Raw genomic sequence first — 15,506 nt, 5'->3', positions numbered from 1 at the left:
CGTACAATTTTTTTGCATGAAATAAAATCTGAGTTAGAAAGAGCACGGCCTCCTCCTGTCTTCTGCTTATGTGTGGATGCTGAAAGGCGAGAGCAGGTTCACATCTCACAAAACAATTGCTTCTCATGGTGCCTGCACATTTTGCTTTGCAAATTTAATTCTGTGAGGGCTAGAGGCCTGCTGTTTGCTATTTTGCTAAAATTCAGAGCCTGAGCCCCTTGATGAATCTGTGTCTGGTACAGCAGTAATTATTATTATTATTAACATTTGTATACCGCCCGTTGCCTGAAGATCACAGGGCAGTTCACATCATAGAAATACAAAATGAGAACGCAAAGAATATAATAAAAACAAAAACAAACCAATAACTTCCCTCCCACCAGCACATTTAAAACACATTACTCCTGTAAAAATAACTGAACGGCTTGCTTCCATTTTTCTCAACAGTAGTCCAATCAGACACAGTCTGAGACATTGATGCTTTTGTATCCCTTGTATCTTGTTATTGAATAACAAGAAATATTAGATGTATCTAATGGTGGCAGCACCATTTCCTGGTCCTTTTCCAGGAATGTGAACTTTTGAATGCAATGTTTTAGATATATTTACCTGCTACAGAGCCTAGGGCTTGCCGATCAGAAGGTCGGTGGTTCGAATCCCCGCGACGGGGTGAGCTCCCGTTGCTCGGTCCCTGCTCCTGCCAACCTAGCAGTTCGAAAGCACGTCAAAGTGCAAGTAGATAAATAGGTACCGCTCCGGCGGGAAGGTAAACGGCGTTTCCGTGCGCTGCTCTGGTTCGCCAGAAGCGGCTTAGTCATGCTGGCCACATGACCCGGAAGCTGTACGCCGGCTCTCTCAGCCAATAAAGCGAGATGAGCACCCCAACCTCCAGAGTCATCCGCGACTGGACCTAATGGTCAGGGGTCCCTTTCCCTGCTACTTAGATATTTGTAAGATATACAGTGGTACCCCGCAAGACGAATGCCTCGCAAGACGGAAAACCCGCAAGACGAAAGGGTTTTCTGTTTTGGAGGCGCTTCGCAAGACGAATTTCCCTATGGGCTTGCATCGCAAGACGAAAGCCCATAGGGAAATGCTGGCGGTCGGGAGCAAAGACTTTCGCCCACAGCCGGCCTTCAGAAGAGGACCTCTTCTGAAGGACGGCGGGGGGCAAAAGTCTTTGCTCCCCCCCGCCTGCCTCCCCCCGCCTGCCCCGGGTGATCTTAAAATGCTGGCGGGCGGGAGCGAAGCGTTCGCTGCCGACCCCCAGCATTTTAAAATCTCCAAGGGACAGCAGAGAAGTCTCTGTCCCGGGGAGATTTTAAAATGCTGGGGGTCGGGAGCGTTCGCTGCCGACCCCCAGCATTTTAAAACGCTGTTCCGAAGCGGGGGGCGGGAACAGCTGCCCCAGCCGCCCCACTTTGGAACGATGTTCCGAAGGGGGGAGGTGGGTCGGGAACAGCTGCCCCATCCGCCCCACTTCGGAACGATGTTCCGAAGGGGGGAGGTGGGTCGGGAACAGCTGCCCCATCCGCCCCACTTCGGAACGATGTTCCGAAGGGGGGAGGTGGGTCGGGAACAGCTGCCCCAGCCGCCCCACTTCGGAACGATGTTCCGAAGGGGGGAGGTGGGTCGGGAACAGCTGCCCCAGCCGCCCCACTTCGGAACGATGTTCCGAAGGGGGGAGGTGGGTCGGGAACAGCTGCCCCATCCGCCCCACTTCGGAACGATGTTCCGAAGGGGGGAGGTGGGTCGGGAACAGCTGCCCCATCCGCCCCACTTCGGAACGATGTTCCGAAGGGGGGAGGTGGGTCGGGAACAGCTGCCCCAGCCGCCCCACTTCGGAACGATGTTCCGAAGGGGGGAGGTGGGTCGGGAACAGCTGCCCCATCCGCCCCACTTCGGAACGATGTTCCGAAGGGGGGAGGTGGGTCGGGAACAGCTGCCCCAGCCGCCCCACTTCGGAACGATGTTCCGAAGGGGGGAGGTGGGTCGGGAACAGCTGCCCCATCCGCCCCACTTCGGAACGATGTTCCGAAGGGGGGAGGTGGGTCGGGAACAGCTGCCCCATCCGCCCCACTTCGGAACGATGTTCCGAAGGGGGGAGGTGGGTCGGGAACAGCTGCCCCAGCCGCCCCACTTCGGAACGATGTTCCGAAGGGGGGAGGTGGGTCGGGAACAGCTGCCCCAGCCGCCCCACTTCGGAACGATGTTCCGAAGGGGGGAGGTGGGTCGGGAACAGCTGCCCCATCCGCCCCACTTCGGAACGATGTTCCGAAGGGGGGAGGTGGGTCGGGAACAGCTGCCCCAGCCGCCCCACTTCGGAACGATGTTCCGAAGGGGGGAGGTGGGTCGGGAACAGCTGCCCCATCCGCCCCACTTCGGAACGATGTTCCGAAGGGGGGAGGTGGGTCGGGAACAGCTGCCCCATCCGCCCCACTTCGGAACGATGTTCCGAAGGGGGGAGGTGGGTCGGGAACAGCTGCCCCATCCGCCCCACTTCGGAACGATGTTCCGAAGGGGGGAGGTGGGTCGGGAACAGCTGCCCCAGCCGCCCCACTTCGGAACGATGTTCCGAAGGGGGGAGGTGGGTCGGGAACAGCTGCCCCAGCCGCCCCACTTCGGAACGATGTTCCGAAGGGGGGAGGTGGGTCGGGAACAGCTGCCCCAGCCGCCCCACTTCGGAACGATGTTCCGAAGGGGGGAGGTGGGGCGGGAACAGCTGCCCCATCCGCCCCACTTCGGAACGATGTTCCGAAGGGGGGAGGTGGGGCGGGAACAGCTGCCCCAGCCGCCCCACTTCGGAACGATGTTCCGAAGTGGGGAGGTGGGGCGGAAACAGCTGCCGCCGCCGCCCCACTTCGGAAAGCTGTTCCGAAGTGGGGCGGGGGGCGGGGACACCTGCCGCCGCCGCCCCACTTCGGAACAGCTTTCTGAAGTGGGGCGGGGGGGCGGGGACACCTGCCGCCGCCGCCCCACTTCGGAACAGCTTTCCGAAGTGGGGCGGGGGGCGGGGACACCTGTCCCATCCACCCCACTTCGGAAAGCTGTTCCGAAGTGGGGCGGGGGGCGGGAACAGCTGCCCCAGCCGCCCCACTTCGGAACGATGTTCCGAAGGGGGGCGGGAACACCTTCTGAAGGCGGGCAGGGGGCGAAAGTCTTTGTCCCCCCTGCCTGCCTTCCCAGGGGCTTTTAAATCGCCCCGGACAGCGGAGAAGTCCTCCGCTGTCCGGGGCGATTTAAAATGCCGCCCGCCAGCATTTTAAGATAGCCCCGCACAGCGGAGAAGTCCTCCGCTGTCCCAGGGTTTTTTAAAATGCTGGGGGTGGGAAGAAAAGCCCTTGTCCCCCCCCCCCCCAGCCTTCAGAAGAGGTCCGGGGACAGACTGTCCCCGGACCTGGCCTGAAGGTGGTTTCCCTAGGAACGCATTAATTGATTTTCAATGCATTCCTATGGGAAACCGTGCATCGCAAGACGAAAAACCCGCAAGACGAAGAGAATTGCGGAACGAATTAATTTCGTCTTGCGAGGCACCACTGTATTCAGCTGCTCCTTACCTTGCTTGTGCAAACAAACTGCCATGTTAGTGAGCTCCTTTCCTTCACAAGGAAATCGCCTATCCAGGGTTGCACATAGATACCTGAACAAACACAATGGGGGAAAACATGTAGCAAGGATTTCCATTTGTGGAGTGGGGCTCCCCATCACCATGCGTGTCCCACTAAATTTGTTCTGAGGGTTCCTCCAACCTCCAAGAGCAAATTTGGGAAGGTGTGCATTAGGAGGAGAGGGGAAGTCCCGTTACGGAAGTGGCAATCCTTGCATTGATGGGATGTGATAGTTGAATACCACCCTATATTGGGAAGTTCATGGTTCCCACTCAGCACTCCTTGAGATAACAGGACCCTAAGCGATAGCAGAACTCAAGAGAGCAGGAGGAACGGTGACTTCATTCCTCCTGTGACTGCTGACTCTGTCCTACAGAGGCTCAGTTCTGGTTTATGTTTTTCACTTCTGCTAAAACATAACCATCAGTACGTTTACAGGCTCTGAATTATTATTTTTTTAACTGAGTCTGCTCTAAAACCTTCCATAGATGAGCATTCCATGGAAGATTCAACAAATGGAATGTGGACGAAACTGTTGAGTGGTGTTCTGGCATGCATATGAGAATTGCTTGCCATTCCGTTTTGCCTTGATGCGCTTTCCCTTCCTGGAGTCACAGAACTGTTGAGTTGGAAGGGAACCCCATGGGTGATCTAGTCCGACCCCCTGCAGTGCAAATGAAGGAGCCCACCATCTTCCAAGGTCGTCCATTCCTCTCTCAGACTGCTTTTACTGCCAGAAAGTTATTCCTGATGTTCAGGCATAATAATAATAATAATAATAATAATAATAATAATAATAATAATAATAATAATAATAATTTATTATTTATACCCTGCCCAGCTGGCTGGGTTTCCCCAGCCACTCTGGGCGGCTTCCAACAGAATATTAAAAGTCAATAACCGATTAAACATTAAAAGCTTCCCTAAACAGGGCCGTCTTCAGATGTCTTCTAAAAGTTTGGTACTTATTGTTTTCTTTGACATCGGGGGGGGGCATTCCACAGGGCGGGTGCCACCACTGAGAAGGCCCTCTGCCTGGTTCCCTGTAACTTGGCTTCTCGCAGGGAGGGAACCGCCAGAAGGCGCTCCTTGGAGCTGGACCTCAGTGTCTGGGCTGGACGATGGGGGTGGAGACGCTCCTTCAGGTATACAGGACCAAGGCCGCTTAGGGCTTTAAAGGTCAGCACCAACACTTTGAATTGTGCTTGGAAACGTACTAGGAGCCAATGTAGGTCTCGGGGGTCGTACCCAGTCACCAGTCTAGCTGCCGCATTCTGGATTAGTTGTAGTTTCCGGGTCACCTTCAAAGGTAGTCCCACATAGAGCGCATTGCAGTAGTCCAAGCGGGAGATAACTAGAGCATGCACCACTTTCTTACCACTGGAATCCTACCCTCTGTAGCAGCAGAAAACAAGTGTGCTCCATCTTCCATGTGGATATTGGAAGATGTCTCTCATATCACCTCTCAGTCTCCTCCAGTCCTGACATTTTCTTTTACCCCCTCCAGGATCTCGTGAAGAGCCACTTGATGTACGCTGTAAGAGAGGAAGTGGAGGTTCTCAAAGAGCAGATCAAAGAGCTGATTGAGAAGAACAACCAACTGGAGCAGGAAAACAACCTCCTGAAGACGCTGGCCAGTCCAGAGCAGCTGGCCCAGTTCCAAGCACAGTTGCAGACGAGTCCTTCGCCTGCGCCCTCCCAGCCGCAAGGGACAACTCCGCAGCCTTCTCAGCCAACATCACAAGGATCAGGACCGTCAGCATAGTCTGCAGTGTCTCGTTCAGAAGGTTTCTGGACTCTGCCATGGCAGGACTGCCAGGAATCCAGCGTTGCCTATTCCACCCTGCATGCTGTTCCCCAGTCATGAAGACTTTTCTGTGCCCCTGCATCCATAGCCACAGAATGTTTTCTTTTCCTGTATTTAGCTGGCCATCGGGAATGAGAGAGCCGAGCTTTCTTTTTATATATATATTTTCAAGTTGAGTGGGGGAGCGTCTCGTAAATGTTCAGGGAATTAGCACAAATGCACTGGGGACGTCAGTGGCTTGCACAGGTGGCTGGCTGGCTGCTAAGACACATGGAGCTGTGTGCCTAAAGTCTTTCCCCTTAAGACTTTCCATGTGGCGCTGCAGTGAATGCGAGTGCTGTGAATCGTGGAAATATGAAGAAAAACCGCTGGGGTAATGGGGTGAAGACCCATTCTCCAGCATGCAACGAAGAAGCCAAAGTAAGGACTGATTAAAAAAAAGGACTGCGGGAGACCGAGTATATTTTGGCTTTCGACGCCTGCAACCTTAAAATGCAGATAATGCACTCATTGTTTTCTGTAGCCAAGGATGGGTGCAAAAAGTTGTATTTCTAGGAGGAGAGCAGGTAGATGGCACATCATTGTGACATAGGATCATAAAAATGAAGGCTTATTTGCTTCATGTATATTTGTGTATTTAGTGTAATTACTTTGTAAAATAGGAACTGTAACTACTCATTAAGTTGTACAGTGTGAATTTAAAGAATGAACTGAACAAGTTTGGATAGGGTTTTTTTAATTTTATTTTTGATGCTGCGTGAATAAGATTTGCACCTATTCAGCTCTTCAGAAATTGGCGGATGCTGTTTATGTAAGTTTTGAACATTTCCTCGGAGCCGAATACCTTGAAGTCAAACTCTGTTCACTACAATTCAGTTTCATTCAGAGGGAATCAATTCACAAAATCGAAAACAGTTTCTCACTCAGTCTTTTTTGCATATGATCTGTATAGTACTATGCATATGTTCCTGTGCATGTTCTTGAGAGGGAAAAGGAAAATTGTAAAATGTCAGTATATTTAACTGTTGCACTTCTGAACTTCCAATAAAGCATAAAACATTGATTTAGAAGCTGTGTATCGAGGAGAAAAATTGTTTCCACTTCTGCCTCCAGGAGAAATCCTACAGCCTTTTGGTTTTGATATTTTGAAATATGTACAGTGGGGGTTAATTTATGTCAAGAGTGGTTTTTAATATTTTCCTTTTATAAACCACAAGGGTGTTGGTGGGGGCCAGGATGTTACTAATCCTGCCCTCTACGTCAGGGTGTAAAGGCAGCTCATTCCGACACAGAATGTGACTGTCTTCAGCTGTGTCTCTTAAGCTGAAGGCTCCTTGGCTGGCTGGTGAATGATCAACAGCCACCCCACTGAGTTAAAGCAACAGGAGCCGTTCCTTAGCAACCAACTAGCTGCATTGCCTTGTGACTAATGGCATGTTTGTCCATAGTAGCATGGAAAGTGAAGTTGCGGCTGCAGTTTCCTGAACAGATCATTTAGAGACGGACTGGATTTCAACTCACTGAAATAATATTGCTCAGCACTGATGTCTTCAAAGGTGTAAATCCTGCAAGGTATTATTCTTGCCCCGTATTTCAGCTGGTGCTAGAGAGCTGCATGCTAAAGGTCACCCAGGGAGTAATAATAATAATAAATTTTATTTATATCCCGCCCTCCCCAGCCGAAGCCGGGCTCAGGGCGGCTAACAACAATCAAATAATCCCACATTCTAAAAACATTTCATTATAAAAATTAATTAAAATCAAATTGATGGCAACCGTTAAGCAAAATTCTGTGCAGATTGCCAGAGGAGGGAGTCAGGCTGCGCCCTGACCAAAGGCCTGGTGGAACAGCTCTGTCTTGCAGGCCCTGCGGAAAGATGTCAGGTCCCGCAGGGCCCTAGTCTCTTGTGACAGAGCGTTCCACCAGATTGGAGCCGCAGCCGAGAAAGCCCTGGCTCTATTTGAGGCCAGTTGAGTAGGTGAGCTGAGTTTAAAACTGGACACTAATTTGTAGCTCAAAATCCATAAACATTTGCTCTCGGACACTTAACGTTCAGCCTTAGTTCCTTAGATTATGTGTCTATCATAATCTCATTAGATTATGCATCTAATGAGATCTATGACACAACATCCTCTTAGATAACAAGAAAAACAGTAATAGTTTTTTTAAAAAATAAATTAAAAAACCAAAACAACCCCCAATAGGGTTGTAGGCATCAAATTGTTCCAGCTGTTTAGAACAGAATAAACAAAATACCTGCATAATTGGACTGACGGACTTCATTACTGCAAGATGTGACAATGGATGCGATCTTGTGAACGAAAGCAATAAAATTCATGCAGCATTGGTCTGTCACTGGCTACAATAACTGAATGGAAACTATACATACAGAAGCAACGTCTCTGATGCTGAAACAAAGAGATGAACAAGGCTGCAACTTTTACTTGCTCATGAGCTCTCAGAGACACCTTGATGGGCCACTGTTGGAAAGAGATTGCAGAACTAGACTAGGTTAGCTCGACTCTTGAATAGCGCAGGGAATAACTGTGTGCGACAGGAACCATATTACTATAAGCTTTAAAGAAACCGTATCAAACTGAACTCGCCTTAGCAGATCTTTATAATTACCGTATTTTTCGCCCCATAGGACGCACCGTCCCATAGGACGCACCCAAGTTCTTTTGGGGGGAAATAGAGGGAAAAAAATTCCCCCCCCCAGGCGCTTGTGGGGCCGGCAGCGGGGAGAAGCGCTCTTCTCCCCGCTGCCCGCCTTCAGACCAGGTCCGGAGACAGTGGGAAGACGCGCTGCGCCTCCCCGCTGTCCCCGGAGCTTGCGGGGCTGGCGGCGGGGAGAAGCACACGTCTCCCCGCCGTCAGCCTCCAAACCACATCGGGAGACAGCGGGATGGCGTTCCGCCTCCCCGCTGTCCCCCAACCTTGTGGGGCTGGCGCTGGGGCTCTCCTGAAGCCTGGAGAGCAAGAGGGGTCGGTGCGCACCGACCCCTCTCACTCTCCAGGCTTCAGCGAAAGCCTGCATTTGCCCCATAGGACGCACACACATTTCCCCTTCATTTTTGGAGGGGAAAAAGTGCGTCCTATAGGGCGAAAAATACGGTAATAGAGGATATATTGTTACTTTTATTTAATTATACAAATGTGGCTGGTTTTATACTTGGTCTAACCTGGATGGTGTTGGTAAAAAAACAAGTACAGATATTTGCTGGCAGCAGTTAGAAGGTGACTCAGTTGAAAAAGATAAAAGCTGGTTCTTCCCACCACTAAATAAATAGGTGGATCGTTTTAAGCCTTTAAATAACAGAACAATTTGATATCCACTATATGCAATGTTTTTTTTGTTTCTGAAGGGAAGGAAGAGATATACACGAAGGTTGTAAACTCATAAACTGTGTGAACAAAAGAGGGTGAGGTTTTGACTGGCTAAGTGGATTAAAGGTAGACCAGTTTCAAAAATAGTAGCAGCAGTCTGGCCGAAGGACCTACAGACAATAAGATTATTTCCTGGCTCATTAGCTGCTGAGAGATTCAAGAGAGAATGCACTGGCCTAAAACATCAATTTATGGCTGCCACTCTCACATTTTTACGCTCTTAAGTGCACAAGCAACAGAACCACAAGTCAAATTGGAAAACATCGTCTGCTAGAATCTGTAGTCCTTATTTCCATGCAAATGCATTTATGTCCAAGGTCTTTGTGATGTTATTCATAATGGTGATTTAAAGTACATTGGTTGATTTGGAAATGGAAAATCAGGATATCAAGTCCTTCCTAGTTTCACCAGATATATTTCCACATTCAGCACGAGACAAACCAGATTCAGAGGATTCACATCCATAAATCAAAATACATCATCTGGAAGCTGCATAAATGAAGACTTCACATTGCAGTCTTTACATTTTAGTGTATTTTTGGTCTCTGTGGAAGTCGCCCAGAGTGGCTGGGGAAACCCAGCCAGATGGGCGGGGTACAAATAATAAATTATTATTATTATTATATTATTTACTTTTTTCCATATCAGGCTGCATAATAACCAGAAAAGTGCCTCCCTCTGTTTTCAGACTTGAGAGGCCTGATAGGAACTGACACAGAGAGAAACAAACTTCAATAGAACCAATGAAATAGCAATGTTTGTTTTCTCTGTAGTTGTTTGTGAGAATACATGTGCGGGTCAGAAAAACTGAAAAATTTCTCAAAATGTGAAAAACTCGTAAAGGGGGGGGATTAAAGCACCAAATGCAAAAAATTGTGACCAGGAAAAACAATAATTCCAAAAAAGTTTAAAACACCCCAAATACTGGCCCAGAAGTCCGGGGGGGGGGGGGGAGATCCAAAACATGTGGGAAATGGTCTGGAGAATCAAAGATTCCAAAAAATGTCAGAAAGAAAGAAATAAAATAGAGACCTGCCAATCTGGAAAAACAAGAACTCAAAAAACTCTGGAAAACGCAATAAATAATGCCCCCAAAATGAAAAATTACAAAAAGAGAGAGTGAAAAATTGTCAGGAGAATAAAAAATTCTCTGACATAGCACAAAAATTGTGACCTGCCTGTAAGAAAAACCAAAAATTCAGAAAAAATGTGAAAATGAGTCAGGGGAAATTGAAATTCCAAAAACTGTGAAAAGCGCTGAAACAACAACAATCTGGCAAAATAAAACTGACTGGTTGGTGGTCCCAGAGAGCGTCCACCTGAGAATTCAAATGCGAAATTGCTGATCTGCTAACAAAAATATGTAACGTGTTCCTGTGATCGGCCTCTGTATTATATGTACAGTATCTGATAGCTGGAACGTGGCCAAGGTAACACAATTATTTTAGAGAGCGATACAGGGGATCCTGGAAATTAAGCTAGTTAGCTTAATAGGTATAGGTAAAGGGACTCCTGACCATAAGGTCCAGTCGTGACCGACTCTGGGGTTGCGGTGCTCATCTCGCTTTATTGGCCGAGGGAGCCGGCGTACAGCTTCCGGGTCATGTGGCCAGCATGACTAAGCCGCTTCTGGCGAACCAGAGCAGCGCATGGAAACGCCGTTTACCTTCCCTATTTATCTACTTGCACTTTGATGTGCTTTTGAACTGCTAGGTTGGCAGGAGCTGGGACCGAACAACGGGAGCTCACCCCCTTGCAGGGATTCGAACCACTGACCTTCTGATTGGCAAGTTCTAGGCTCTGCGATTTAATCCACAGCGCCACCCGCGTCCCTAATATAGGGGTCAACCTTTTTATACCTACCACCCACTAATGCATCTTTCTTGATGGTGAAATTTCCTTACCGCCTACCAGTGCTCGATGGAAGGAGGATTCAGGTTGTGTCGTAGAACCCCCTACCGCCCACCTAGAATCCTGAAACAGTGGGCGATATAGACCAGGTTGACAACCCATGGCTTAATATCCATTTCAGAAAAATTGGTGGAAAGCTCTGCCAGATAAAATAGCCAAGCATATTGAGCAAGCCTTGCTGACATGGAACGTCCTGTCTCACTAACCTATTTGAGAGTCAACAAGCCTGACGATGGAGGCAGCTTTCATGGTATTCTTGGACTTCCAAAAGGGTTTCGACAAAGTGTAAAGCTTAGTACAGTGGTACCTCTGCTTACGTACGTAATTCGTTCTGGAGGTCTGTTCTTAACCTGAAACTGTTCTTAACCTGAAGCACCACTTTAGCTAATGGGGCCGGCCGCTGCCACCGCTCCACAATTTCTGTTCTCATCCTGAAGCAAAGTTCTTAACCCGAGGTACTATTTCTGGGTTATCAGAGTCTGTAACTTGAAGCGTCTGTAACCCGAGGTACCACTGTAGTTCTGGAATAAGAGGAGAGGTCCTCCTGTGGATGAGGAAGTGGTTATGTAACAAGTAGAACCTAGCATCTCTTCGGCTTTCCTACTTTAAAGGTAAAGGGTAAAGGGACCCCTGACCATTACGTCCAGTCGTGGCCGACTCTGAGGTTGCGGCGCTCATCTCGCTTTATTGGCTGAGGGAGCCGGCATACAGCTTCCGGGTCATGTGGCCAGCATGACTAAGCCGCTTCTGGCGAACCACAGCAGTGCACGAAAACACTGTTTACCTTCCCGCCGGAGCGGTACCTATTGATCTACTTGCACTTTGACGTGCTTTCGAACTGCTAGGTGGGCAGGAGCTGGGACTGAACAACGGGAGCTCACCCCGTCGTGGGGATGAGGGTCAAAAGAAGAAACCATCAATGTGAATATGACATGAAATTCAGTCAATCTCATTTTCTGAGCTCCTATCAGTTTTTCTTTCTTCATACTTGTCATCATGTTTATCATGGACTTCTAAAAGCCTGGATTTCAACAAGCTTCTCTACCATTTCATATTGATTTGGTGTAGGAACTGTAAAGACCCGAGACTGTACATGGTATTATACAAAAGTATTCCTACTACACAGAAAACATTTTGGGAGAGTAAATATATGAACACAGTGTGCTAAACATGTTATTCATCATCATAAAATATTTCATAATTTAAAATGTTTATTTTTTAAAAGAAAAATATAAACAAAGCCACTGGAAGAAAACCTTGGATTGCAGCCACAATTGTTAAAGTGAATCAAACTAATTCAGACACAGCCTTGATCTTTTTATAGTAGTTAGGCAAATGGAGAAAAACAGAGGTGATTGAATTACATTATTTAACATAATTACAAAAACTAAATAAAATGGAACAAATAAATCAATATATTTTTAACAAAACATACTCATTTCTTTTTGTCTCAATATTCATATAAATACAATAAATATAATTATGAACAACTTTCCAATGAATTTATTAAGCAATGTTTAAAACTCTTCTTTCATTTCCCAAATGAATCTCATTTCAGAATATTCTAAATCAAACAACAAATGATCAGCTAATAAAATGGAAAAGGTTTCTATTTATCTGGAATAATCACAAAGCAATTAAATCTCGAGGGGCGGGGGTTTCTCTCACCAAAGAGTAAAAGGTAAAGGACCCCTGACAGTTAAGTCCAGTTGCAAACGAGTTTGGGGTTGTGGCGCTCATCCGCAGACCGTTTTTCTGGGTCACGTGGCCAGCATAACTAAGCCGCTTCTGGTGAAAACAGAGTAGGGCATGGAAATGCCATTTACCTTCCCGCTGGAGTGGTACCTATTTATCTACTTGCACTGGTGTGCTTTTGAACTGCTAGGTTGGCAGAAGCTGGAACCGAACAACGGGAGCTCACCCCTCGCGGGGATTCGAACTGCCAACCTTCTGATCGGCAAGGCCTAGGCTGTTTTTACACCACAGCGCCATCCAAATCTGGACATTTGCATCCAGGAATTCTCTTTTCTATATACCTATTTTTCCCCTTACCACTTGGGTGGCCATATGTCCAGACTCTCCTGGACATAGCCGGCAATCAGCTGTCAGAAGCAGTCTGGGCAGAAATTGCTTAAATGTCTGGGGAAATCTGAACATAGGCAACCCCTGTCGGCTGTGTCGTTTTTCCTTACAAATAGCTCAAAAACTTCAATTTTTTATTGGAGATTTTGCAAAGAAAATAAACCAACAATTTTGGGCTATTCACTTGCCCAAACCCTACTTGCCACCAACATGAATGATGAGGCTGTGAAGGGGCACAGCTCACTTGGCACTTCCTCCTCCTCAAGAGTAAATCCTATCCACTACTACTACTACTACTAATAATAATAATAATTTATTATTTATACCCCAACCATCTGGCTGAGTCTCCCCAGCCACTCTGGGCAGCTTCCAATCAAGTGTTAAAAACAATACAGCATCAAATATTCAAAACTTCCCTAAACAGGGCTGCCTTCAGATGTCTTTTAAAGAGAAGACAGCTGCTTATTTCCTTCACATCTGAAGGGAGGGTGTTCCACAGGGTGGGCGCCACTACCGAGAAGGCCCTCTGTCTGGTTCCCTGTAACCTCACTTCTCGCAATGAGGGAACCGCCAGAAGGCCCTCGGCGCTGGATCTCAGTGTCTGGGCTGAACGATGGGGGTGGAGACGCTCCTTCAGGTATACAGGACCGAGGCCGTTTAGGGCTTTAAAGGTCAGCACCAACACTTTGAATTGTGCTCGGAAACATACTGGGAGCCAATGCAGATCTCTCAGGACCGGTGTTATGTGGTCCCAGCAGCCACTCCCAGTCACCAGTCTAGCTGCTACACTGCTTGCTACCAGCTTGGCTCTTGCATGCAGGTGCCTGGGCTGCTGGGGAAAGTGGAGGCTGCCAACACACATGGAAGCAAGGAGAGAGCAGCAAAGCTTTTGCACTTTGAAAGACTATGGAGGGAGGAGAGGGCATTGTGCCTGGTGTGCTAGCAACTCAGTCAGGCATGCCAACTCAGAAGTAAGCCACGATGAGAGAAAAGGGACTTCCTGCCTGGGAAATCCATCCGAGGAGGAGAGAAAGTTGCACCTGGAATTCAGCAGCAGCAACAGCAACAATGAAATCGGTTCGAATCCCCGTGACGGTCCCTGCTCCTGCCCACCTAGCAGTTCAAAAGCACATCAAAGTGCAAGTAGATAAATAGGTACCACTCCGGCGGGAAGGTAAACGGCGTTTCTGTGCGCTGCTCTGGTTCGCCAGAAGCGGCTTAGTCATGCTGGCCACATGACCCGGGAAAACGGTCTGTGGACAAACGTCGGCTCCCTCGGCCAGTAAAGTGAGATGAGCGCCACAACCCCAGAGTCATTTGCGACTGTACCTAAAGGTCAGGGGTACCTTTACCTTTAAGGATGTGGTGTATGGAAGCAGGGAAAACCATGATGTAGCAAACGAATGTTTTATGGCACAACTGAATGCATTTTTAAAAAAAATTTAAAAAACACCTTTTCATGTTAATATTGATTAGGCAAAAATCTGGCTTTACCTCCAGTTAAGGGAAACAGGCAGTGGCAAGGCGGATTTTAAGACTGTGAGGATAAGCCCTGAACTTATCAATGTCAAACTGCCATCCCAGGAAGAGGAGGAAGCAGGAGAGTAAATACCAGAAACCAGAAGGAAGTTGTAGGAGAAAAGGGTTTTCGAAAGGAAGCCCTCGCCAACAGAAGTGGGGCTTCACCTGGAATAATTTACAGCCCAGCAGAAACCAAAAACCCGTTAGCATAATCCAATACGCTAGTTCTCCTCAGATGTTTTCTTATGTTTTGTTGGTGAATGCTTCTGGCTGTACTGTGCGGCAGATGTGGTATTCTATGCAAAGGGAAAAAGACTAAGTTTACTTATTAACGGGGAAAAATGGACGTAGGGCCTATCCACACTTACCCTTTTTAAAAAGGATTGGTGTTTTTATTATGTTTTTAGATGTGTTGTAAGCTGCCCAGAGTGGCTGGGTGGGGTATAAATAATAGAAATTCTTCTTCTTCTTCTTCTTCTTCTTCTTCTTCTTCTTCTTCTTCTTCTTCTTCTTCTTCTTCTTCTTCTTCTTCTTCTTCTTCTTCTTCTTCTATCTATCCCATAAGGAGAAGTACCATATTTTTTGCTCTATAAGACTCACTTTTTCCCTCCTAAAAAGTAAGGGGAAATGTGTGTGCGTCTTGTGGAGTGAATGCAGGCTGCACAGCTATGCCAGAAGCCAGAACAGCAAGAGGGATTGCTGCTTTCGCTGCGCAGCAATCCCTCTTGCTGTTCTGGCTTCTGAGATTCAGAATATTTTTTTCTTGTTTTCCTCCTCCAAAAACTAGGTGCATCTTGTGGTCTGGTACGTCTTATAGAGCGAAAAATACAGTACAGTGGTGCCCTGCAAGACGAATGCCTCGCAAGACGAAAAAATTGCTAGACGAAAGGGTTTTGCTGTTTTTGAGCTGCTTCGCAAGATGAATTTCCCTATGGGCTTGCTTCGCAAGACGAAAACGTCTTGCGTTTTTTGCAAGTTTGTTTCCTTTTTCTTAACACCGTTAATACAGTTGTGACTTGACTTTGAGGAGCAACTCATAGAACGCGGTGTGGTAGCCTTTTTTGACGTTTTTGGTGATTTTTGAAGCTTTTCCAAAACTTTTCCAACACTGTGCTTCGCAAGACGAAAAATTTGCTAGATGAAAAAACTCGCGGAACGAATTAATTTCGTCTTGCGAGGCACCACTGTA

At 47.7% G+C, this 15,506-nt stretch overlaps 1 protein-coding gene across 6 annotated transcripts in view; it reads left to right on the top strand.

The window, feature by feature from the left end:
• TSC22D1 (TSC22 domain family member 1) overlaps window positions 1–6,485 on the top strand; it is a 65,334-nt gene extending 58,849 nt beyond the window's left edge. For all 6 annotated transcript variants that reach the window (XM_083503325.1, XM_083503327.1, XM_083503326.1 and 3 more), the window contains exon 3: window positions 5,116–6,485. In XM_083503325.1, coding sequence (XP_083359451.1) covers window positions 5,116–5,373 — 258 coding nt within the window. In that variant the 3' untranslated portion in view covers window positions 5,374–6,485. The remainder of the gene's footprint in view (window positions 1–5,115) is intronic.
• The last annotated feature ends 9,021 nt before the right edge of the window (window positions 6,486–15,506 follow it).

This window comes from Podarcis liolepis (assembly GCF_965112155.1).
Source record: "Podarcis liolepis genome assembly, chromosome: 5".
Classification (NCBI taxonomy): Eukaryota; Metazoa; Chordata; class Lepidosauria; order Squamata; family Lacertidae; genus Podarcis; species Podarcis liolepis.
The sequence above is the reverse complement of the archived record's forward strand: the minus strand, read 5'-3'. Positions and strand labels throughout refer to the sequence as shown.